The following is a 26230-nucleotide window of genomic DNA, read 5'->3' as shown; positions in this document are numbered from 1 at the left end:
AATGATTCTCTCTACTCCTAGTGTCTCTCACTTGCTTCTTTCCTAAAGCACCTTTTAGAAAAAAGTCAGTTTTGCCATGGCTGAATTGAGGGGAAATGGAAATGATCCTCCTAGAGAGAGAGACTTGGACAAGTGAGCAGCCTCGGGAGAAGATAGTGGCTCAAAGCAGCTCTAGAGCCCCAGAGGGACGGATGGGGAGCAAGGGAAAGAAGCCCACAGCATCCAAGCAAGTCTCTAGAAAGGAATTCATGAGAAAGTGGTTGGGCACAAACTGAACAAGCAGAGAGAAGGTAACAAATGCCCAAAAGTAGGGTCATGCAGGACATTCAACATTCTGATTTTTTAGTTCGTAAAAGGACTTAATTTTCAGTGACCAAAATATAACCCTTTCTCTTTTTACTGGGGTTGGGAATGAGAGTCCACATGAAAGCAAACAGCTGAGTTACAGAATGGAGTACATGTCCCTGCATAGGTAGACACCCTGTATACAGAGTGGAGTACACATCCCTGCACAGGTAGACACTCGGTATACAGAGTGGAGTACACGTTCCTGCACAGGTAGACAGCCTGTATACAGAGCAGAGTACACGTCCCTGCACAGGTAGACACCCTGTATACAGAGCGGAGTACACGTCCCTGCACAGGTAGACACCCTGTATACAGAGCGGAGTACACATCCCTGCACAGGTAGACACCCTGTATACAGAGTGGAGTACACGTCCCTGCACAGATAGACACCCTGTATACAGAGTGGAGTACACATCCCTGCACAGGTAGACACCCTGTATACAGAGTGGAGTACACGTCCCTGCACAGGTAGACAGCCTGTTTCTCAGTGCAGTGAGTGTACTATTAATATTGTAACGGGTTCTTCTAAATATGATTACATACTAGGTGAACTCATAAACATGTCACATCTGATTAGTGAACTGGGAGACAGGAAGGGGCAGGTTTGTCTGCAGAGAGGAAGCTCACGTTAAGAGTCTGACTGATTTCTAATAACCAGCAAGACAAAGCCTGTGATCAGTTCAAAGCTTTTAAATAAAACTTGCTAGGAAACCAACTCAGCATCTCAGTACATATGATTATTTAAACACTAGACACTTGCCAATCTTCTACAGGAAAAGCCACACATGAAACCCACCCAAGTCAAAAGCAAGGCCATTCTGACAGTTTCCGGATTTTTACAGCAGTTAAAGGGACAAGAAAGCCACTTCACATTTTTAGATTAAAAAGCTGACTCTTGTCTCTTTGGTAGTCTCTGGCATGCGACTTTGCAGCTTTCATGGCGATGGGGTTCTTTTGTTCTAAACTGAGGAACTCGCTGCAGCTTAATTTCCTGGTGCATTATTATTTCAGCGGCTAACGACACACCTCCAAGGCGGTAAACCCACTGATGTAGACAGTGCCACCTTAAAAGGAGTTTTGGATGTGTCCTAGTGAGGGGGAAAAGGACATAATGTTTAATTATAAGAAATGATTGAAATAGGCACAGACATACCCCGGGTGCCTCTGCACTGCAGCAAGCTCTAAACTTGTTATCGTTAATGGTTTAAATTTCACTGTGCTAATCATTTCAGGACACAAGCCTTTCTTGATAATCTAATGAATTATTCCAACATCCTTCAGCAAAAAAAAAAATCCTCCATGACAGCACTAATTACAAGACGTTTTCCCAGTGCTTATGTAAAATATGACAGAGCAGCAGCTTAGGGAATTGCAGAAAACTGCTTCTAATTTCCACTGAGAAACTGACAAACACCTCTCTTTCATCTCTCCCAGCTCTCAAGTAAGATTTAACTTTCTCATTTAGTTAATTACCGAGTGAGGATCATCATTTCCCCGGATCGGAGCGGCACAGAGCCTTTATCGTGTTAACTTGTGAACTTGATCGATGGCTGCTGCTAAAACTTAATAACTTCACCCCCTGGCAAATTGTAAGATAAATATAATAGGAGAAACTCTGACAGTAAAAACCTGCCAGAAATGAGCGCTGTGTTTATGTTTCTTTGCAGGCAGAAAAAAAAACAAAAAACAAAAAAAACCAACCGACAGCTTATTACTGGTTGCGTGTTACTTATATTTAAAAGACTCCAGGCAGTTAACTTTCTGGGTACTGTTAAAACTTTGCTCATGAGATGGGAAAACAGCACAAGTGTTGTCGACTTGGGAAGTGAGGAAGAAAACACAGGGAGAAGGGTAACACAAGGGACCAAATACATTGTGCAGATGTCACATTTATCATACAAAATGTTCAAGCAGCACAAATGGGCAGAATAATCCTCTTAAAAAGAATGCTGGCCTTTTGAAACAGCATAGGAACTACACGAGCAAAGCACAGGAATTTTACTCACTCAAATTTTCCGATGACCATGGGTCCATGCCTGAAGAATTCAATTAGCCACAGAATTCTTCCATCTCTTCACAACCCCCTGCAGCTAGAAAAGCACTCACTAACCACACTGGTTAAGCTCATGGATCTGAGGGAAGTGTAGCTAGGAAACCACATGGTCTGAGCCTTTCATCCAGTCTCGCACTCACGTTCCACACCTAAGCTAAGGAATCCAGGAAGACATTTTCTGATGAACAGTTCTCTTTAGGGAATCTGAACACGAGCTTGGGAGTTTACCAAGTGACGGAGGGCAAGGCTGGCACACAACACAGAGTCAGCCTTTACAACCAGCATTATAAAGATAACAGACAAGGAGTAACAACGAGGTATAGTCATGGAACACTGCAAGTGCGTGTGGTGGCTCACGCCTGCCATCCCAGCACTGGATAGGTAAAGGCAAAGACTGGAGAATCACTGCAAGTTTAAGGCTAGCCTGTGCTAAGAGTGAGGCCCTATCTCAAAAAAAAAAAAAAAAAAAAAAAAAAAAAGTCGATCAATCAAGTAACAGAATTACCATTCATTAATGTCTGTTCCTGTCATGTAATGACTGAACAAAAATACATTTGTATATAAATTGTCAAGGCCACTCATAACACAGAAGCATTAAAGGAAACTGTGAACTAAATTTGGGGAGAAGATAATCAGGAAAGGTCTCAAAGGACTGATAGAGGTTAAGCCTCATGCTTGCAATTGTATTTTGCTCCCAATTACGTGCTGCAACAGACCAATACACTGGAGACTTAGTGCTGCAATCCAAAGACCACCATTTTGAAAGCTGACAAGCTCTGGAAAACTGAACATTAAAACAGCAAACAAAATTCCTTGGTGCTGAGAATCAAATCCAATCATTCTGTTTGCTTTCACTTTCATTACATAATCTACCTGGGGATAAAGGGCTGGGAAGATGGTTCAGTGAGTAAAGTATTTGCTGTGTAAACTTAAGGGCCTAGATTCAAACCTCAGAACTCACCAAAAAATAAAAATCCAGGCATTGTGTATGCTGGTAATCTCAACCTCTGGGGGCTGGGGAATGTGCAGAAGAGAGAATACTCCTGGGCGCCTTGGCCAGACAGTCTGGCCTAACTGGTTAAATCCAAACCAAGGCAGCTGGAGCTGGGGCCATTCTTGCGGATCACACCTATAAAGACCTCCAGAGGATGCACATGCACACGTGTTTCCTTGCACAGTTTTTAAAAGCCCACAATTTTCACTATCAATAGACATTATCTGTAGATTATTTTTCTATTATTTTGAAAGAACTATTAGGTGCTACAGCAGTGGCTCAGCAGTTAATAGCACTGGCTGCTCTTACAGAGGACCTGGGTTTGGTTCTCATCACCACATGGAGACTCACGACCATCATACCTTCAGTTCCAGGGGATCTGATGTTCTCTTCTGACTTCTGCAAGCACCAGGCAAGCAGGCCACGGCGCACAGACATACACATTGGCAAAACACTCACAATACATATAAAAAAATGAAACTTTAAAAAAAAGTAAAAGAACTATGTCAATTATTTGAAGTAAGTGGGAAAGGGAGGGTGTTTTTATGACATCTATAATACTTTTGCCATAGCCTTAAATTAATTAGAACAAGCAAAATCAATTTCCTTTGTTGAATGAACCCTTAGAAGTCAGGATCTGACTTTGGAATATATAGAATGCTAGGTCATGGTGACTATGGAAAGGGAGAGTGGGTGACAGGAAGAAGGGGGAGGAAAATGGGGGGCAGCAAGAAGGGAGAGGCAAGAATGGAGTGGAGAACTTTATGTCGGGGTGACATGATGGGAGAAATGAGATGGAGGGCTCAGGTGGGTTTGCACATGTGAGAGAGCAAGAGAATGGCGAGGAGGAGCCAGAAGGGTTAGGGGGAGAACGAGGGGGGAGAACTGATGAGCAGGGGGGGCAGGGAAAACAGCTTGGGGAGAAGGAATGAGGACAGAGAGAGAGCAGAGAAGAAAACGGGCCTGATCACGTACATGGGATCTAGCATGACCAGAGAAGAAGCAGGATGCTCTATGGACAGGCAAGTGACATCAGGAAGGAGGGGGGTTTTGAATACTGGTATTTGATGTTTCAGGCAGGGAGTAAAGCTTAACTGTCTAGAATCTGGCTGATTCTTCTCTGTAACTTCCTGAGGTGCAGGTGGCTCTGGACATAAAGTGGTATTAATATCACCAAATATCATAACCTTGGTGATGCAGGAAGTTTAAACTAGGAGTCTTCACTGTAGCTTCATCGTCACATCCTTGCCTTATTCAGCACCATCAGTTAGAGTCTGCCATGGGGTCTGCCGGGAGCAGCAGAGACACTCTGAGAGTGCGTGAGGAGAGAGTGAGGAGAGTTTACATAAAGCAGGAAACCTGTCCTCATGCTGTGATACCTGGGTTTTTTGTTTTTGTTCTATTTTTTTGTCTATGAAAGACAGTGACTTAGATTAACTTGCTCTTAATCTAAAGCCTGGCTTTGAGGGTGGGGGTGGGGGACAGGCTTTCAAGAAGCCAACTCAGCTTTCTAGAAGAAATTCAACTCTTTCCAAACGCTTGTTAATGCATGTTAAATGCAGCAAGAAATAATCCTATGAGGCAGGGTGCAGGCCTCTCTCAGCGCAGTGAATGAAGTAAATGACTTGTAACTTCTGGAAGTCTTGGTTATCTGCAGGTAAAACTTTAATAACCCTTAGAGCATCAAGGGACTAAAGACATTTCTCTCTGGAATACTTGGGTAATTGTTTTCTTAATTTATCCAGGAAAGGCTTACTTTGGATGTAGCATCTGGTTTTTTTTTTTAGGAGAGGTGATCAGAATAACTTGCTCAGACTCACATAAATTAGCAAAGTTCAGACTAAATTTCAAAATGCAGCTGTTATATAAGCTATATGGTGCTTCGAGAACATAGTCCTGGTTCTTCTTTTTAACAATTAAGTTGCTTCCAAATCAATGGCCAGGAAGGGCTAGAGACCAGTGCTGCCCTGTAGACACCTTGGTGTAGCCAAGAGGTTTATGTGCACGCCAAGACCATGAGCATCAACTGAAGCCAGCCCTGGTTACCCTTGTACAAGTTACATATCAGAGTGCTGCAAATACAACGAAATAATGATTAGGCCTTGCTGATTCCACTATGGCTCCCCACTTACTTGGTATTTGATCTTGGGTAAGGACAATGGTAAGTACGGCTCTGATGTGAGGAACAGCACCCTACCCACACATTGTCGGCCCTAATTAGCTTACCACTTTATTAATGGACTCTTTTGGTGTTTCAACTATATACAGAAACTTTTACTTTCAAAGCAGACTTTAAGCCTTGCAGGACAGAGATGAATTTTTTGAATCTACATAGTAGCAGCACAAAAATAAGTGGTAAACTCAATTTTTTTTTTTATCCAAACTAATATAAGGGGTGGTGATCGTTTTTTGGGATCATGCTGGTACAAAAACAGCTGGAGCCGCCTTCATGGCCACCTGTGCTGACTGCTGACTGTCAGGGTGTCAATGCTTCGCCTATAGGAAAAACCGCCAGCTTACTGCACTTTCTAAGACTGGCTTCAATATTTGCACATAACAAATTTAAAGCATTTGACAAGCTGGGCACAACAGCTCAAGGCCTAAAATCCCAACTCTTGGGAAAGGGATGCAGGAAGGTGTGAGTTCAAGGCCAACCTAGGCTATACAATATATTTGAGATCTTAAAAAAGAAACAAAAATATTTTTAAGCTTAAAAAATTATGTCTTTAGTCAAGAATCAAAACTAAACCTCCAAAAAGAAGGAAGACTGATACCAGCTTAACATTTCCATGCAACTTCACACTATGGGAGATCTCAGGATTGAGCTTGGAGAAATCTGCCTCCGTGGCTTGCCACTTCCACATCTACACTCTTGCTGTTTTTGTTCCACCCTCTTTCTGCTTGTCAAAATTTAAGAAAAAGTTTTGCAGAAAACTATCAGTAAATGAATGCTTTTCTCTATTAAAAATTCTCTTACTTGACACAGAGGCAAAAGAAATGCTATATACCAACTGGTTTTATTTATTGGCAAAATCCAAGTAGTCGGACTACATACACAGTCTACAAACGGGTAAGAAAGCCCTAAGGTTTTATTATCAGGAGTACGATATCATATCAGTGACTGTTCTGTCCTTTTAACGGCTTGCTGTACTAGTTGTTTTTTCTTCCTGATTCCAAAGGCTATCAAAATGCACACGGTTGAGATGACATATTGGCTACTATGATAAACAAACAAAAGAGGACACGCACTGGGCCTGGGTTTCCATTAGGAACAATTAAGTTTCATTGGACATTAGAAATAGAATCTGTGGCACTTGAACTCACAAGAGATCCTCCTGCCTTTGCCTCCTGAGTGCTAGCGTTAGCAGTAAGCACCATGCTGGCTTACAGCAGTGTTCGGTAATGGACAACCTGGTGGCCAGGACAGCAGCAGTAAGAATATAGGCTGGGGAAGCACAAAGGATCCAAGACATGTGTGCTTATGCCTGTAATCTCAGCACATGGAAGACTGAGGCAGGAGGATTGTTTCAAGTTCCAGGCCATCCTTAGCTATGCCGTGAGGTACTTGCTCAAAGAAAGAAAAAAGCCCAAGCAAGTAAAAAGAAGGTTAAGATATTTTGGAGAGAATTTTAGAATAACATCATGGAACCAGAGCACACTGTTTTAAATTAAAGTCGGAATCGAAGAGCCTCAGAGGCAGTTCACGCTCAGGTCCAGTGTCATCTATTAGCATGAGATTCACTCATTTCCCCCCTTTTTTCTTCTGTTTTTAATCCCCAAAACTTAATACCACTTGCTCCCAAGGGTTGATATAATAACAGATTATGTGCACACACATGTTCTTAGCAAAGGAAGCTGCTGACAGAAATTAACAACAACAACAAAAAAATGTACTGACAATATTAATGTCCTTACTGCTACTGAGCTGCATTCTTAGAAACAGTTATATAGTTAAATATTTCTTTTGGGGGAGAAAGTTGAGGGAGCCACAGTATAGAGCCCAGCTTGACTGATTAGAAACACAGGGCTCAGTGTAGATGTACACCTCCTTTCTCCTGGCTGTGATCTCAGTCACTGGGATGGGGGTGCAGGCGTGTGTGTGAGGTGGAAGAACCACCATAAAACACCCACCTCTCTTCCCCACACCCACACCAGGAGATATTACTGTCCTGCTCTAGAAATCAACAGTAAAAAAGCCAGGCAACACCAAGCTCGGACTGGCAGGGTAGAGGACAAAGGGACTCTCATTCTCTGAGGCCAACAGTTTCTAGTTTCTTTCCTCGTTTCATATACGTGTGAATGTATTTCATCTACATATTCATGAAAAGATACATCTTTTCAATTATCAAAAGCTGAAAGAAACCCAAATGTTTGCCTACAGTGAAATGTATAAACGTTAAGATACAGCTACTGTGACATATTACCAACGAGGACACACAGACAGTGGGCGATTCTTACATATGTTTTGCCCAACTGACCACACACTGTAAGGGCCCCATGCTGGGTGGCAGAGCTAAGAGAAGGGGCTGGAAGTGAGGATAACTGTTATCCCCAGGAGGCAATAGCTGACCGGGGCAGGAGTGGGCTGTTAGGTTCCTCTTCTCTCTACCTTTCAAATGGCCAGCCTGCTGTTACACAAGCCTGTTCACTTTGAGGAAATTCATAAACTCCAGAAACTGCTAACATGGCTAGATTAATTCACACACAAGAGAGTGGGGAGAGAAGCCTGTCTGTAACTGATGGACTGTCCTAACTTCTATTTTCTGATATGAAGAAAAGAGTCATTAAATTAAATTTTACTACAAAAGAGCCTGAGATTCTATGTCCTATTGTGACCCTATGGCCACTCACAGACAATTGTTCCCACATGCTACCGCTCTGAGCAAGGTTAGAGCTCCCTCTAGCACTTTTAACTAAGGAAACACCACAGGCCCTTACAGAGCTGACACAATTTGGTGCTGCCCACGGTTAAATGCAATATGGTGATTTTTATTTTTAATTTGCTTTAATTGTTGCTATGATATGAATAATTAATAGGCTGCTTATGCCAGTTTTGTAAAGTTCACAGTACAGAAAGCCAGGAGAGAAATATCTACTTACAAAGGAGGCTTAAAAATGGTTATAACTGCTACAATACGGGAGAATTTGAATATTTATTCATGATTAGTGGCAACATTATGTTCTACCAACAAAGAAACAGCTACTAAAAGCATTTCCTATGGAAACCTCTCCCTGTCTCATCTACTCTCTCTGCTGGCTGCACGACCACTGCGCCCACAGTGTTGCAGGAGCAAAGTAGGTCAGAGCCGAGAGAACCTTGCTCTTTGGTGGCAGACAACTGCAAGATTTGGCTGCAAACATTTAACCCAATTCCACCCATTCTAAGACAAGTGTTCACTAGCATTTACTGAGCCCCTGGACAACAGAAGCTACTGAACTTCAAGTCTAGATTCTTTCCCCATGTCTTTGCAAACTCTTTTTGTCACTGGTCCCTCAGCCACTGAGAATGACGACCACATCAATAATGACTGCCTGACAAAATCTACTTCATGCTTGAGTGTCATCACAAAGTCTAATTCAGACACAATATTGTAATCCTACATGATCCACATAGAATTTGGGCAGATGCTGAACGGCTCAGCAATTGTAACATATATATAGCCATTCTGGGAGAGCAGCCAGAAGTAAAGCGTTCATTTCTCACTGCTGGATGTCAACCCCACACACTGCTTACTAAAGCCCTTGTCACAAACCCGTACACACAGAGATCAGAAGACAGGCCCCTTGACTCATGAAGAATGAGAAGAATGCTGTTTTCCTTAAGGTAAATTCATTAAGGAAGGCTAATGGGGACTATCCTAGAGTTTACATTCTGAGAATTAAGAACTGTTTGAATAATGATGTGAAACAAGCTTTAGCTGTTTTTAAAGTGACCCTTTTTATTTTATTTATTTGTCTCTTTGTTTATCTGTTTCATGTGTGTTGTGGGCATATATGGGGAGTCAGAGGACCACCTGTGGAAGGCAGTTCTCTCCTGCTGTGTGGGACCTGGGGACTTGACTTAGGTCATTCATTGTTGTACCAAGTACCTTTACCTATTGAGCCATCTCACCAGCCCCCCAACCTTTCTTCCCTCCCTGCATGTGTCTGTGTGTGAACAGTGAGCACATGTGTCTGTGTGTGAACAGTGAGCACATGTGTCTGTGTGTGAACAGTGAGTACATGTGTCTGTGTGTGAACAGTGAGCACATGTGTCTGTGTGTGAACAGTGAGCACATGTGAGTGGAGGCCAGAAGTCCGTGTTGGGGGTCTTTCTCCATCACTTCACACCTTCCTTACCGAGCTTTCTCAGTTTGAATCCACAGAGCTCACCTATTTGGCTAAATAAGTAAACGGAGCTATCTCCAAAGAACCCTATCTTTGTTTGCTAGCATATCACAGGGGGCTGCCCACACCCACGCAGAATTTATGTGGGTCTTGAGCTTCAGCTCTGTGTCTGAGTGGCAAGTTCTTTACCAAGATGAGTCAGTCCTTAGCCTTCATTACTTTCTTTCTTTTTTTTTTTAAAGAATCCTTTCTTTTTTTTTTTTAAAGATATATTTATTTATTTAATGTATGTGAGTACACTGTAGCTTCAGACACACCAGAAGAGGGCATCGGATCTCTTTACAGATGGTTGTGAGCCACCATGTGGTTGCTGGGAATTGAACTCAGGACCTCTGGAAGAGTAGTCGGGTGCTCTTAACCGCTGAGCCATCTCTCCAGCCCAAGAATCCTTTTCAAAAGTAAATGAAGCTAATGTAGTGGTATAAGCCTGTATATAATTTCAACACTCAGAGGCTGAGGCAGGAAACTAGTCAATTTATAGACTAGTTAGAGTTACACATAGAGAACCTGGCAAAAAAGGGAGACAGAGAAGGAAAGGAAGGAAGGAAGGAAAGGAAGGAAGGAAGGAAAGGAAGGAAGGAAGGAAGGAAGGAAGGAAGGAAGGAAGGAAGGAAAAGTAGTTGTGTATGTGTGTGTAACAGAATAGTATACTTGTGATTAAGGAATTTAGCAATTTTCTAAAACACATTTTTACCATTTTACTTTGATTATTTGTTCTGGTAGTGTGGCAGCACACAATACCAAGATAGCATATGGTAGACATAAGTTTTTTTTTTTTTTAAACATTCCTAAAGGCACCTTAGTTTGGTCACATTAACATGGCCACACTAATTCCAGGGGCAGTCCAAACTAGGAGTGAAACATCATCTGAAAACAGTTCTTCATTAACCTGTGGAGAGCCTCAATCACAAGCTGCCTCTTCACTCCTCAGACAGGACTCACACAGCTTCCCTTTCAATTCACCTGAGTCTGTTGGGAGCTGTATATCATCAACTAGAACAAGAATGACAGCTCTGAATTAATACGACAGAAAAGCTAGTGGATGCTGCCTCTTGGTTTAGCCATTTCACTCTCTTTTGTAGCAACCAAAGGCTTCAGAACTCTGGCATTAATTAAGCAACAGTTTTATTACACACAATCAAAGCCTGGAAGAAAATCCTAACCGACAACAAGAGGAGATTACAAGGTTCAATAAACACTTGTGGTTTTGCGTGGTTGCTAATTGAGGGGTTTAAAATTTTTATCATCCAATACAGAATGCTGAAAAGGAGAGCAAGGAGCTTCAGAAGCACTTCTGTGGGTTATCTTCTGGAGCCAGCTCACACACTGCCGCCATCACCACGTCACTGCTTGATAGTTGCGTTAACATTTAACAAGTGCCACAGGCAACCTGTTAGATAACCCTATTTCTACTTTAGTCTTCTATGCACTAATGTGTAAACAGTGGTTGAAAGCACAGGGCCATGTTTCTAGACTGAATTCAAATTCATGTTTTGTGGTGTCTTCTATTCCTGATCAGGATTAAAGTTAACTCAAGTGCACAGCAGGACAAAAGAAGTATACAAAATCTTTAGTTAAAAGTGTGATATATTATATGCTCAATGAACAGTGGTGCAAAAGGGTTTCCAATCTAGATTTTTAAAAGTCTATTTTGGGACGACATGTTGGCTCCGTGGGTTCAGGCATTTGCTGCCAAGGCTCATGAACCAGATGTGGTCCTACAAGCGGAGGGAGAGCAACCTGCTTTCTGTGAATTGTTCTCTGACCTCCATACACAGGAATGTACACGCATACTTGAACATACTCTCTGCACACAAACACGGAGTAAGAAAATGTGAAAAACATCATTCAAGACGTTTTATTTCAAGTCAATGAAACTCAACAAATAATGTGAGACTCTACTTTGCACAACTGAGAAATAACCCTAAGTCAGCTCCACGGTTTGTCTTACATACGATCTGACTTTTATCGGTAACGTATGTAAGCCAGGCACAGTGACTCATGCTTGACATCCCAGAATGCAGGAGGCTGAGAGGCGCACTGTTCAGAGCCTGAGCTCAGCTTAGACCACACAGCAAATTCCAAGCCAGCCTGGCTACAGAGTAAGACTTTGTTTAAAACAAGCAAACAAACAAACAAAACTAAGAAAGGCTTAAAACAAAAACCAAAACTAATACTAAAGCCAAAAACTAATAAACAACACTAATACTAAATATTAATACTAAAACCCAAAAACTAGCAAATGATAGGCTGACTATGTAAACGAAATAACTCATTTTATACACTTTCAACTGAGGCAAAGCAGGAATCAGCTAACAGGCTGAGTCTCAAGCTTCTGAAGTTTCAAAAGCCCTAAATAATGGCATTGTATCTGCAGCCAGTGCCCGCCTACACAATCCACTAAAGGTGGTAAGAGTAAACTCATCTAGCATAGAAAACTATGTCACTGCAATGGAATATTGTAATCAGGATACATATAATTCTAAAATGCAAAACGAAAGCTATGTTTCATGGAATTAATACATTTCAGAAATCCTTCAGTCATTATCAAAAGTTAAAGAAAATCTCCTTCATCTATCAGCTTTAAAATGTCACAGAATTAATATTTAAAAGCAACATAACTCAAGATTAAAGAAAACATTTTTCCTGCCATGATTATTATTATCAACCTGCCATTCATAAATCTAAAAACTCAAACAGATCGCTAGGAAACAACTTGAAAAACACTAATAAACAGTAAACAAACAAAACAACAACAAAAACCATCTACCACCTGGTGGTGATAGGGCATGAACCTCAGCAAAGAAATAAAACAAATCACAAAACCAAACCAAAGGCCTAGCCCAACCCAACCAACAAGAAAACCCAGAAAAGAACATGCTCGTACTACAAAACTAATGGTAAAGCAATTTCACATCTCTAAAGGCAAAACCGTTAACCTCCACATCAGGGAGGCTGGCTTAGGCACTTCAAGATCTAGGCTAGCCTGGGTTACATTACAGAGTGAGACCTTTTATCAGAAAACAGTAAGAAGGAGGGAGCAGGAGAATGGGGAGGAGGAGGAGGAAAGAGGGGGAGGAGGAAGAGGAAGAAGAGGAAGGGGGATGATGGGCAATGCCAGTAATACCAAGGAAACTGATTTTGTAAGTTCTATAATTAAACTGTCAGGCCTATAATAACTCCAAACCCAAGAGTAAGAAAAAAATACAAACTGAAAATGAACCTCACACATTGATGTAAATAAAGCTACTCTTTAGGTTGCCCATTAATCCACAAGTGGCACATTCATCTTATTTACAGTATTATACCCCCTGCCACGGTATTCCATTACAGAGTCACGCTACAGACTCCGTAGTTAACACTGTAGGAAACATTACTTTTTAAACATGGCTTTCTCCTTACATTTCTTTTTAGGCTCCCTCTTATATCTAAGGAAAAATAGTATAATTAAATTTGTTATGCTCATAGATATTTCTAGAAAGTATGGATAAGTCTGAAGTGATATTTGAAGGAAAGAACATGGTTAAATTTATGCTCCATCTTCTGGAAAAGCTTTAGCATCTCTGTGTCTCATCTCAGTTCTTCCGTGAGCAAGCACTTCTTACGTGGCTTTATAAATTGTACAAGAGAGTCATGGAACAATTACCTGTCAAAAACTTCTATTCTTTCCCAGAGAGTGAAGGCATAGACAGTCAGACCCACGGACTCAGCACCAACAGTTTTAAAGTTTCATGGCCTCTTTAACCTCCCATCTTCACTCTTGCCTCCTCTTCTGAGACAGAAGATTTCAAAGTCTAGCTAAATTCTGACACCCACCCTACGTACACATAATAAGCAACCTTTGTAATCTAGAAGCATGAAGAGAAACAAAAATATTTACTAAAAAGAAGAGAAAAAACCAGAGCTTTGAAGCCTTAAAAGGCAATGGTTTTTGTTCTTTTTTTTTTTTTTTTTTTTTTTGGTTCTTTTTTTCGGAGCTGGGGACCGAACCCAGGGCCTTGCGCTTCCTAGGCAAGCGCTCTACCACTGAGCTAAATCCCCAGCCCCCTGTTCTTTTTTATATTAACTTATTTAGTATACATGTTCACAAGTATGTACATACATGTCCATGTGTGAATATGACACAGATATGTATGTGGAGGTCGGAAAATAATTTACAAGATTCAGTTCTCTCCTTTTCTATGTGAGTCCTAGGGCACCACTGGGGGTTGTCTGGCTTGGTAGCGAGCACCTTCCCTTGATGAACTGTCTTGCCAGCCCAAGAGGTTATGCTTTTAATTGTCAAAGGTACTGACTAAGTCAAGTGGGGAAAGAGTTTTTGGTGTAAAGACTGACAGTGCATGCTTATACTTTAGAGCTGTGTTCCCCAACATTTTTAAAAGATTTATCTTATGTGGATGTAGATGAGTGATGTGCACGAATGCACGTCTGGGCACCATGTACATGTCTACTGCCCTCAGAGGGTGGAGGTGGGCATCAGATCCCCTGCAGCTGTGCACAGCTGTGATCCACCATGTGGGAACTGAACCTGGATCTTCCACAAGAACAAGTGCTCTTAGCCACCGTGCCATCTCTCCAGCCCCAGAACAACTTCTAAAACAATTGCTAAGATAGAAGTCACCAATCTGTGCCACTTGTTTACCATGCCCCACACATTTTCCAGGAAGAAATTGTGGTATGAAGTCACCCGAGCCCCTTTGAAGACCCTATAATGCTTGTCAGGTAAGTGATGACTAAGTATTACTGAGTAAGCAGCTAACACTAATTCCTAAATGGGTGACCTGAAGTGCTGAATTTTCTGAATACAGATACTGAATAAGCAGTAAAGGGGAGGGGCTTCAGGGAGGCAGGATTAACCCTTGCTATATGTCAAAGCAGAAATCAAATGGAGAAAAATTCTAAAGGGCAGTGGACTGCTTGGAGAATACATGGGCCTCAAAAATACTATTGAAAAGCATGCTGGTGAGTGAGGATTTTGAGTTCAGAGAAATTTCAATTGAAATCTTGATTCTTTAACTTAAAGACTGGGGGTGGGCTGGGGTGTTGGTCAGGTCCTCTGAGCTTCAGGGTTCGTCATCTCATCAGGTTTGCATTTGAAACTGGTAACACATAGCTAGACTACGGTGCTTCAATGCAGAGCCTCAAAAACGTATCCATTTACTTACTTTTCCTCAAACATTTGAATAGAAGACTGAAATTAAAGGAAAAAAAACATTTGAATTGGGGGCTGAACATTTGCCTAGCATATACAATGTACTGAATTAGATCTCTATTCCAGAGGGTGGGAATGGGGTGCATAAGAAACAAAATGGACGTTTAAATCTTCACAAGGTACTAGGTGTGAAGTGCTATCAGCACTTGGTTAGCGAAGGAAGAAGGGCTGTGAGTTCCAGGCTAGGCTGGGCCACATAGCCAGTGTGCTTCAAAATGAAACCTCAAATTTATCAGGGAACAAAGGAAGTTGCTTTGTGCAAGGGCATATGACTGTGACAGCCTCACAGGTCCAACATAAGAACCTGAGACCAGCATGAACTGAGTAAGTTCTTAAGGACTAAGGACAATTTCTCCAGGCTGAGCCCATGGCTTATGCTGAAGTGAGCAGAACTTAAGGTGGAAGTCAAAGGGAGTGTTTTGCTTTTTTTTTTTTAACTACTTAGAGCTGGACATTTATAAAATTATTAGACAAACCATAAAAACCTGCAAGGCAGAGCCCGATCGCCCTGACAGAAGCCATCATTTTGGAGGAGAGTTTCCACAGCAGGACAATCAGTAGACTTAGAGGGCAGATGAACTCCAGATTCTCATGAAAGAAGGACACCAGCGTTAAATTCTTAAAGAAGCCTGTCATATGAGGAAGCATTTATAAGCTGAAGTCACAACACAAGAATAAAATTTACATGTGTGGATCCTGAGCTCATGGGCTTGGGAAGGTCTCAGGTTCCACAAGCTTAGATCTTCTTCCACCATGTGACCAAACATCATTCAAGGAGAGCTCATGAACCCAGGCTTCTGAAACTTTCCAACACACAGAAAGGAGAATGTATTTTTCTGGCAACATCCATGAGAACCCATAATAGCTTTAAAAATAAAAATCTCTCTTCCACATTAAGGAATAGAGTGGACTTTAAGAATATTAATATGAACAATATCACCAACATGTTGAACTATGTGTCTGGAGACTCCTCAACACTATCTGGTATCATGTCATTGTCCCTAAAACTGAATCACACAAGTTTCAGTCAAGGCTCACCAGTAATTAAAATTTTGCTCTGACAGTATCAGGTATTTTGAGGGGAGAGGGAGGTCAGACATGAAGTGCCTGTTTCTGTGAGTTTTACATGAAAGCACAGGACTAGGGGCTTAAGTGTATATCTTACAGCTATAGGCCTAAAGAGTTATGGAAATGGTGGGTATAATCTACATTACTTACAAATGATTAAACAAGCCTTATTAACTATGATGAGGAAAGATGGTCTTCTACATCATCTAGATACTTTAGAGTACAGTACAGGTTTTTATCCTACCAATTCTAAACTCAGATAGGCACATGATAATCAAACTGTACTAATCCATTTACTAATGCCTAAGCCAATCAACTGCTCATGTTAAGAAATAAAGCTTAGGGGGTTGGGGATTTAGCTCAGTGGCAGAGCGCTTGCCTAGCAAGCGCAAGGCCCTGGGTTCGGTCCCCAGCTCCGGAAAAAAAAAAAAAAGAAAAAAGAAAAAAGAAAAAAGAAATAAAGCTTAGCATCTACACATCTGAATCCATCACACTGCATGCATTAAATGGCTTTTTCAGTAAGTCATTACTTTTAAAAGGTGAAGACTAGAACATTGTGAAGTGTTTTGTCATCTTACATGTTTCCAAAGTTAAAACCTTTCCAAAAAGATATAAAAAACATGTGCTTGGGCTGAAGAGACAGCTCAGTGGTGTTGTAGAGGACTTGGGTTTAGTTCCCAGCACCCACATGGTGGCTCACAACCATCTCTAACTCCAATTCCAAGGGATCCATCACCCCTGTCTGATCTCAAAGGACACCAGGCACACACATGGTAATACATACATACATGCAGAAAGACACCCATACAAATAAATAAATAAATGAATGAATGAATAAATAGCTAGCACTGCTTATCTGGCTAAAAGTTTTCTCTCATTAATACCCTCCGTTGTGCTACACAACTTTTCTATTATCAGAATGATTAACAAGGTTATGACGTTATTATAACTGAGCTTTAAATGAATCAATCAGCTTTTAGGTTCATAAATTTTTTTATCCCCCTCTTCCTTCCATAAACATCATACTTGATTGATATTCAATTCTCAATTACATAAATTGAAATAATACAGTGCCAACATTGAGAAGCCAATGGCACAAGAAATATATAAACAAAACAGCAAATTCCCTAATAAACAGAACCAGGAAAGGAACCCAATTTCAATATGCCACGGCTTGCTGCCTGGAGTTTGCTCCTCTTTTAAATAACTCAAAGTGACAGGATCTTCCAATCCATAAAACCCTTGTGTTACTTGCAGGAAAAACTCCACAATGAAGGAACGAGGTAGCGGGGTTGGGAGGGCAGAACTTCACAGAATCTAATTCCTATGGTTACTCATTTTGTTTGCTTGCTTCTGTTTTAATCAAAATGTAAAACCCAGAATACAATACCAAAGAAAGTACTGGCAATCAAAGCCCTAAATGACCCCGACAGAATTAGAGTCTATAGACTATTAGTACATTGGCTCGATCTATGTCATTACTTTGGAAAGGAGGGGCACTTCCTAACATCTGTAACTGAGCTCTGGAGCAGAGTGGCAATGCCTACACAGCAGGAGAGAGCACAGCCACACAGCGTTCTGTGCCCTTCAGGAACTGTGCCTGGCACTGTGCAGCTGAGGTGCTGCTGTTTCACCACGCCCTCTGTTTCTGATCTTGCTAATTAAAAGGTTGATCACAGAACAATGCTCTTCTCATTAATTTCTGTGTTCCAATTGGGCAGGATCCCTGCTTACCCCACCTGATCTTTTCACACGGCTGAAGTTAATGTGACAGGAGCCAGAAGATGGATTACCTGCTGCCACACTGCCCATCGCCTCCAATCAGGAGCTATCTGTGTAAACTGATTGTTCTAATTTGCTCTCATTATTTTTACAATATCAGGAGAAAATAACGCACACAGCTCACTGTCAAAGTCATGAAAATCAGCCATTAGTTAAACCCAGACACTGAGTGGCTTTATTAGAGGCACTGCAGTTTATTGATGCAACTCCAGTCAAACAAGGCAGCATTGCTTCAATAGAAGGAAATGTTTATACAGAAAGTAAATATTTATTGTGATAATACCCACAGCAACAGGGTGTTCTGGAGAATCCTGGGCCTATTTTGAAAGTGTGGTTTTGACACAAATCATGTAGCAATGAAGGGATGGGTTGGCATAAGAAAGCAAGCAGGGGACATTTAATACATTCAGAAGCATGAAAATGCATCTATCTATTAACCAACATCTGGAAAGCATTCTCTATCTCCCTTACCTTGTACAAATAAAAACCTCAGTCTGTGACTACCTACACCAATCCTAAATGTACCCAAATGTGCTCTGTAATAGTTTTATAAAACAGAAATACCATTACCTAGGAACCTGAGATATTTCTGTAAGAATAATACAGGTATATTTTAAGTAACATTGTATTTCTGATCAATGTAAGTTTTCAACAAACTTAATTGGTAATCCTAATCCTACAGATACTCATGGTGCATTTTATAACCAGATACCATGCAGCCAGTCTAGAACAGTAAGCCAAACAAACAAGCGAGGCTTAGCCCCTTTCAGTAAGCAGTGGTTCATTATAGCATAAGGCAGAGCTCTACAGAAAGGTTATTCGGGGAGATAACATTGCAGGGATTTGTCCTGGGCACAAACACACACTATATGTGACTACATAGAATGTATTCATGTTATAAAGAAAATACTAAACTTCCAAAGAAAAAGGTTTAATTTTGGCATTTCTGGACTTACCTAGCTAAGAACATCTTGTTAACGCTACCCAAATACATTTTTAGGAACTGGAGAGTGGGGGGTATAAATAGAAACAGAAAAAGAACCTTTTAAATAAAGGAACCTAACTAATCCGTACACTTTCCCTCATCTTGCCTCTTTAGAACTAGAAGGAAACATGGCTTCCTCCTGTTTTCTTTCTACACTGAGATTCCTAGGTAATGTGAAGGCAAGAGTATGCCCTTCTTGCTGCTCCCCCTTTAATGGCCACTTTTCTTTTTCTAAGAAACATGTGCCATGCCTTTCTCCTTAAAATTCCTGCACTAAAAGACTGCACCATACTGCACTCTACAAAACGTGCTGATGGCGCCAATTACAAGCCCCCAGCCGAATGCTCCAGCCCCCACCATTCGGGCAGATTTATGCGGACTCTTGCCGACGTTATTACAAGTCAGAGTTTATTGGGAAATTGTTACATTATGCGGAGTGTCTAACAAATTGCTTATGCTGCTATAATTGGATTACAACAGCCGCTTGCTCCCACCGGTAAGATTAGGCAAGTAGGACTCCTGCCGATCTCTGAGCGTTAGCAGTAATTTTATTTGCCTTGCCTCTCTCTTTCCTAACAACATGCCTCTCTCCCTGCCAGCTGTCTGCTGAAAAGGCACAGGCTTGTTCCTTGGCCCTAACAATGCAATTACAGCCCCGCAGATCGCACTGTTTGTGCATTAAGTACAGAGCCAAAACGAGGCGAATTGATCGTTTGACTTTTGGAGAAGGCATGTGATCTCTCTGTGCGGGCGATCCGACATGCATCAGTAGGCAATACTGCAGTCAGTTCTTGATGAAGAACTTTCTTTTTTCACCCCTCTTCCCCCATAACCTTACCTCTATCACTGAGAAAGACACTGACTGGGCTCATCTCATGCTGCTCTAGATCAATCCACAAAGACAAACTCCATCTTATTGGCTCCCTGGCTAGATAGAAATGTGAAGAGGGTCTTTCTAGCATCTTGAAGTGCCTCAGTCAGATAGATCAGTGGCCTCCAACAGCTGAACCACGCTGTCCAAAAAGTGTTCATAGAGAGTTCACTGAGAAAGAGAAGTTTACACAGCACTGGAGTTGGAATGGCTTTCTCAGCAGCTCTGTCTTTATTCAAGGGCCATCAAGAAGCAGCGCTGAGACCTGTGTCCTGCCTGTCTGTGCAGATCTACTCTGCTGGAAGATGCTGGAGGCCAGTATGCACAATCAATGCAGCTGAACTCCAGGCTTAAGAACAAGCAGGCTGAGCTTCACTCCAGGCAAAGTTTTAAACACGTTTTGTTGACAGCTTTGAGTTTCTTGTTTCTTCCGCTTGTACTTTTAACAATGAGTGCCTGTAGCAACAAGCCTGCGCAGTGACTTGAGTCTAGGAGATCATTCACCAAGAGTTCTGGATGGGTCTGGACTTTTTAAAATCAGTTCTCTTTTGGACTTAATTTGAATATGATCAATTTGAACACAGACTAAGATCTCTGTTGGCACTTGCTTTATCAATGGAATGTTCTACTTTAGGTTTCTGTTAAACAACAAATGTGTTATCAATCTGTCAATCCATTTTATTCCAAATCTTTTGAGACAAAAAGTCATGCACAACTACAGCGAATATATTTTCACATTATTTGACAAAAACACAAATTCTAACCAATAGGTCACTTTACTGTGTATTTCTTAAAACCTTAGTAACATTAACATATTAAACACATGAAATATTTAAAAATGAAAAAACAAAACAAAACAAAACAGGTTAGTTCTGAATTTCATTCCTGGCTTCTTTAAACAGTATTATACTTCTGAATTTTCCCAATCACACTGGCCCTGGTGATACAATTACACCTTGCTGTGTTCACCACAAAGCTAAGCAAAGGTCTGTGAGAAGGGCCTGTGTGAACAGACATCTGACTTGCTCTTGTGAAACAGTATATTAAAGAAGCCTGTTAACATGTAGTTTAAAACTCAGAAGAAACTCTGAACAGCTGAAATGCCTTATAAATAGCACAGACCCAGAGGAAGTGCAAACGTCTGCATTGTGAATTGTAGATCTTAATTACCGACAATGGCTGGTACAGCAAGTAGCACGGAAAAAAAGTGAAACAGTTGCACTGTTCATGGTTGGCAATAATTCTTCAGGAAAATATTTACTATCAATCAGTTATGAGAAAAGGGACTCTGTGCTCGTAAAACAGCACGTTGCTTCTCATACCAGGACCATTTTGCTTCAGCATAATCTGAATTTAAACAGCTTGTTTCCTGCGGATATAATTTTGGAAATAAATAAAACAAGTCTTCTATCAAAATCTGGAGTGAGTGGAAAAGAACATCACATTTTTCTGTCTCGGTTTCAAACAGATTATTAGTCTCAAATAAAAAACAGTAATAACAAAATAACAACACAAAAATACAGAATGTATACAAGACCACTGAATGGGCTTATTCCAAACAAAGAGAGAACCACCCCTATCTAGGCCGGAATCAAGGTAGAGGTATTTGAACAACTCAATTTTAACTATACATGTTTATGGGAGGGGTGTGGGGTATAAAGGTAAATTATGGAAAAGCCTCAAACCAAAATTTTCTCTAGTACATCAATAAAGTCAATAGAAAGATAACATAAAAATTAATGTTCTCAGTTTTCTTTCATAATTAAAAGACATGAAGGTTGACAATTAGGTACAACGTGATTATAGATCTGAAAGACTAAGCTGACGATCAGTAATGACTGTCCATTTAAAGCTACAATAAATACAGAGCTCATCATCCCCAAACAAACCCCATAAACTCCAGGGCTGTGAGCAGATGAAATGCTTTAAAGACAAACTAGCCAGGCATGCTGCAGCAGGCCTTCTACTCCCAGCACAGCTGGATCTTTGTGAGTTCAAGGCCAGAATGGCCCACACAGCCAGGGTTACACAAGAGAGCCAGACAGACGAAACAAAACAAATAAGCAAACTGTATACAAGACACTTTATGGCTTCAAATATTATCTGACCCCTCCCCACTTTCATTTTTAAATAATTTCTTGAACCTCTTTCTTTCAAGCTAAAGCTCAGGAGACTGCGTCACCTAAGGTAACTTAGGAAACAGCTGTGCTTTCTTCCATTTTATTGCGAATGAAAGGGAGTGCTCTTTCCATACAGGACTGAAAACCACAGTAACCCAACAGAGGAGAGCTACACACAAAATATAGGGGTCGTTCCTGCTTTTGAGAAGAACCAATGCCTTCTGTAAAATGCAAACAAGTATTTAATAAAGAGGTAAAGGCTACTATACTTACTTACACACAAGCCAAAATTACTCTGGCTGGATTCAGCTGTTTTGAACTATAAGGGACAGGGGGATGGGGGGCTGGCTTTACTGTATTATAGTGGTTCTCACACAGAGACAGTTGGACATGCAGGCCACACTGGAGCACAGTCTGAATCAGTAGCAGACAAACAATTGTTAAGAAGTAAAGTTGAGGAAAAAGAAATAGAGAAATGTTTAAAGATCCACAAACGTAACTTTGAGGAATTTCTTTAAAGGTCAAGCAGTAAATGAGGTCCAGAGAGACAGCATGGAATCGTGAGACAGACAGAACATGTTTAGCAATGAGAAAGGACATCTTTCCTTGCCCTGCTAGTGGAGGCTACTGCAGTAAACATTTTTTTTCAGTTATGTGTTTTTATTTGACGATCTGGCTCAAGTCTGAAGCAATGAACTAGAAGACAGGATGTGGGCCAATAAAAAGAAGCAGGAAGTTGGTTGTGTTCCAACTGGAAATTATAGAAATCATTATTCAATTACAGTGGTTAAGGGGACAATGAAAGAGAATGGGTGTCAGAATAATGTTAAGACAGGCAGGAATGGGACGAGAAGGTCACCATCTGGGAGCAAGGAGACAGACTGATGATGAGCAGCAATGAGCAAACATTTCCTCACCCAAGAGCATGGAAGAAATCACACCACTGTGCCAGATGCCAGAAGATTTCTAACTGTGCACCACTCAAGTAGAGGGTGGAAAAAGAGCCAGCCCCACCCCCATACAGTACAGACTCATAGCAACACGGCTAAGAAGTTCAGAAATACTGGCTTACCAAGTACAGGAAAACAAAAGGAGCAGATGCTCGGTTGGCCAGCTCTCAGTGAAACTCATTACACTGTCTCCCTGTCCTTGGATTGGTGCTCATGCTAAGATGGTGCCTTGAGTAGGAGCTTGGAAGGAGCATTCAGAGCAGCATGTCCACACAAGGAATGAAAGAACACTTTCTCCACCCAGGGGCAAGGTGGCACATGCAAGTTGTTACTAAGCAACTGAAAATTAAATTTGACTTATATCAATCCTCATTTTTGTTGCAAATTAAGATGTGAACTTACTACACAATTGATGAACCTCCCTTCTGCAGCTATAATTTAAAATAAATCTGACATTACTCATATGGCTAATTCTAATTTGTTTTCAGCTGATAAAGCAGGGTTAGAGATTACTATATGTTTTAGGAAATAGAATAAAAAGTATTATTGCTACTATATAACAATAAATTTGACTGTGTTCCTCTCTAACCAGCTCATGTATGAGAACAGAGTCCTCAGGAACAGAATTGGGAGGAGATCCTAAAGAGCTCGGCTTATTCTTTTCATCCTGAGACTACATAGCAAGGCTCCATCTATCAAGAGTGAACTTTTAAATAGACATTGAATCTATTGTCACAATCATCTTCCCAGCCTCTGAAACGATATGAAAAAGTTATTTTTTATAAGCTACTGTTTATATTTTGTTATAATAACCCAAAAGAAATAAGTCAGCTCTTCTTGAATTTTATAAGATGGAGTCCACGTGATATAAACAAAGTCCTACCACTAATAGTCAATATGAAAAAATAGATTAAGCTGAAAGTTGGAAAAACTGTAAAACAACAAAACCCTAAATGTTAATAAAGATTATTTTTGCAGAAAAATGAAAACAATGCCTGTGTACCAATTGCATGCAGTGTTCACAGTGGCCATAAGATGACACTGATCTTCTGAACTGTAGTTACAGATAGTTGTTAGCCACCATGTGGGTGCTGGGAATTAAACCAGGTTCCTGTATAAGATCAACCTGTGTTCTTTTTTTTTTTTTTTTTTCAACCTGTGTTCTTAACCACTGAGCCATCTCTTTAGCTCTGAAGATTTTAATTTTAAATATTATTTTTTGTACCTAGAGATATAGCACAGCTTTATACATGAAAGACTTGGGCCTTATGGACAGATAAAAACACCTTTTCATTCAAAACCACCAAATGTGACATTTCTTTTGGTTTTTGGGAGACAGGGTTTCTCTATGTAGCCCTGGCTGTCCTATAACTTGCTTTGTAGACCAGGCTAGCCTCTGCCTCCCAATGGGCTTAAAGACATGTGCTGCTATGCCTGGTCAAATGTGACATTTATTAAGTAACAGTGGCACAACATAACTGGGCCTCTGCTTGACTGTCACCCTCAGCCTATCTCTGATGTACCACACCCACACTTAGGGAGGCCAGGCATGGTGATACCTGCCTTTAATCCCAGTCCTGGAGAGGCAGAGGCAGGCAGATCTTTGAGTTCAAGGCCAGCCTGGTCAACATCATGAGTTCTAGGACAGCCACAACTATGTAGACAAAACAAAACAAAACAAACAATAAAAACCAGCCAGGAAGGAAGGTACAAAATAAAGTGTTCATCATCTTATAATAACTCACTAATCTGTGTAACTAGATGGATAATATAAAGATTCTGTTGCAACTCAAGAGAAAGAAAAGCCAGCATTCAGCTCACTCTGTATAAAATAATGCTTGCTTATATTTACATTGTCTTCATAAATATCTGATCTCATGGTCACCCGTAGTAACAACACTGAGTAAAGGCTCCCACAGATGCAGCTCTGCTGTAATGTGCTATAAAATTAACCGCTGAACACTGTTATTTACTTTCGCTATAATATTAACCACTGGACACTGTTACTTACTTTCGCTATAATATTAACCGCTGGACACTGTTACTTACTTTGGCCACACAATTTTCAGTCTTCATAGCAGTGCTTGTTAGACATACTGTCTCTTGGTTTATGCAGAGCCTGGCACAGCTGTTGTAAGTCTGTAGAGACAATTTTCAAGGAAAAATAATCACTTTTTTGTAAAGATACTGAAAGACTGACACACATAGCTGTCAAGTTCTCTTCAATTTCTCTAAATCAACATACAGTTCCATTTGTAAATCCGAGATTTGTAGTTGCTGAGGAACTAAGTAGAGAGGAGGAGGAAAGGACAGAGCCCGTGAATGCCAATGCTTGCCCATGAGTGAGTATGTGAGCAGTGAACTCATGGTGTGAATGGGAGAGAGAGGATGGATATACATCAGGTTTTAAAATGCAGATGTTAACCAGATATAGTATAATCCCAGCACTATCAAGGCCAAAGTGGGAAGATTTTAAGTCTGAAACTAGCCTAGGCAATGCAGGGATACTGTGTCTAAAAATGAAAAAAAAAAATGTAAAACTTAACCCACATTTTGTTTAAAATAGCAATTAATTGTCAGCCAGTCATGGTGGCACAAACCTATAAACCAATCTGTGGGGAAGACTTTAAATGAGAAGCCACACAGTTCCAGCTATACGGCCAGTTTCAGGTCAGCCTGGATTCCAGAGCGGGGCCTTTCAACCACAACAACAACACAGAAGAAAAAGAGGAGGAGGTCTGAGTAGGCTTCAAGCCTACATAGAAGAAAGTGAGCAACCCGCAGGATGCTAGGAATGGACACAATATGGCTGTGCTACAGTCTTCCTTTATGATGAAGTACTTTCTTCATTCCCATACAGGGTTTCTCGGTGTAGCCCTGTCTGTCCTGGAACTCAGAGATCCACCTGTCTCTTCCTCCTGAATGCCTGGATTAAAGGCATGCACAACCCACACGTGGATAAAACACATTTTCAAAATTTCACTTATTTTCATTTTATGTGCACTGGTGTTTTGCCAGCATGTGGTCTGTGTAAGGGTGCCAGATCCCATGGATCTGGAGTTACAGATAGTTGTGAGCTCCATGCGGTGCTGGGAATTGAACTTGGTAACTCTGGAAGAGTAGCTAGTGCTCTTAACTGCTAAGCTATCTCTCCAGTCCCAAATGCAATGTTTTTTAAGGACTAAAATGAAAATTTATTTTATGTGTTTGAGTATTTTGCTTGCAAGTCTGTGCACCATGAGTGCAGTGCTCACAGAGGCCAGAAGAGGGCATCACATCTCCCTTGGACAGGGGTTATAGATAATTGTGAGTCCTGTGAGTCAAACTGTCTGGAAGAGTAGCTGTGTTCTTAAACACAAGCCATTTCTCCAGCCCCTGAAAAGCATTATTGATAACTGTCACTATATCAGGGAAATAAAACAAAACAAATTTTTTAGCCTTTCATTGTTGTTTTAGGCTT

General features: G+C 40.9%; 1 protein-coding gene and 1 long non-coding RNA gene across 25 annotated transcripts in view; one reads left to right on the top strand and one right to left on the bottom strand.

Moving 5' to 3' along the window:
* The window catches only part of Btrc (beta-transducin repeat containing E3 ubiquitin protein ligase), a 168831-nt gene that overhangs the window by 41632 nt on the left and 100969 nt on the right, over positions 1-26230 (bottom strand). For all 24 annotated transcript variants that reach the window (NM_001007148.2, XM_087575254.1, XM_087575272.1 and 21 more), the window contains 1 exon segment: positions 24820-24909. In NM_001007148.2, the coding sequence (NP_001007149.2) occupies positions 24820-24909 (90 nt within the window).
* Positions 4299-21420, top strand: LOC147997132 (uncharacterized). The gene is made up of 4 exons (XR_015653432.1): positions 4299-4417; positions 14446-14504; positions 17784-17898; positions 19941-21420. It is a non-coding gene; the product is annotated as an uncharacterized LOC147997132 (long non-coding RNA).

The sequence above is a fragment of the Rattus norvegicus genome, chromosome 1 (assembly GCF_021556685.1).
Source record: "Rattus norvegicus strain SHRSP/BbbUtx chromosome 1, alternate assembly SHRSP_T2T, whole genome shotgun sequence".
NCBI classification, from domain to species: domain Eukaryota; kingdom Metazoa; phylum Chordata; class Mammalia; order Rodentia; family Muridae; genus Rattus; species Rattus norvegicus.
Note: the sequence above shows the minus strand (reverse complement) of the source record. Positions and strands in the feature narration are given on the sequence as shown.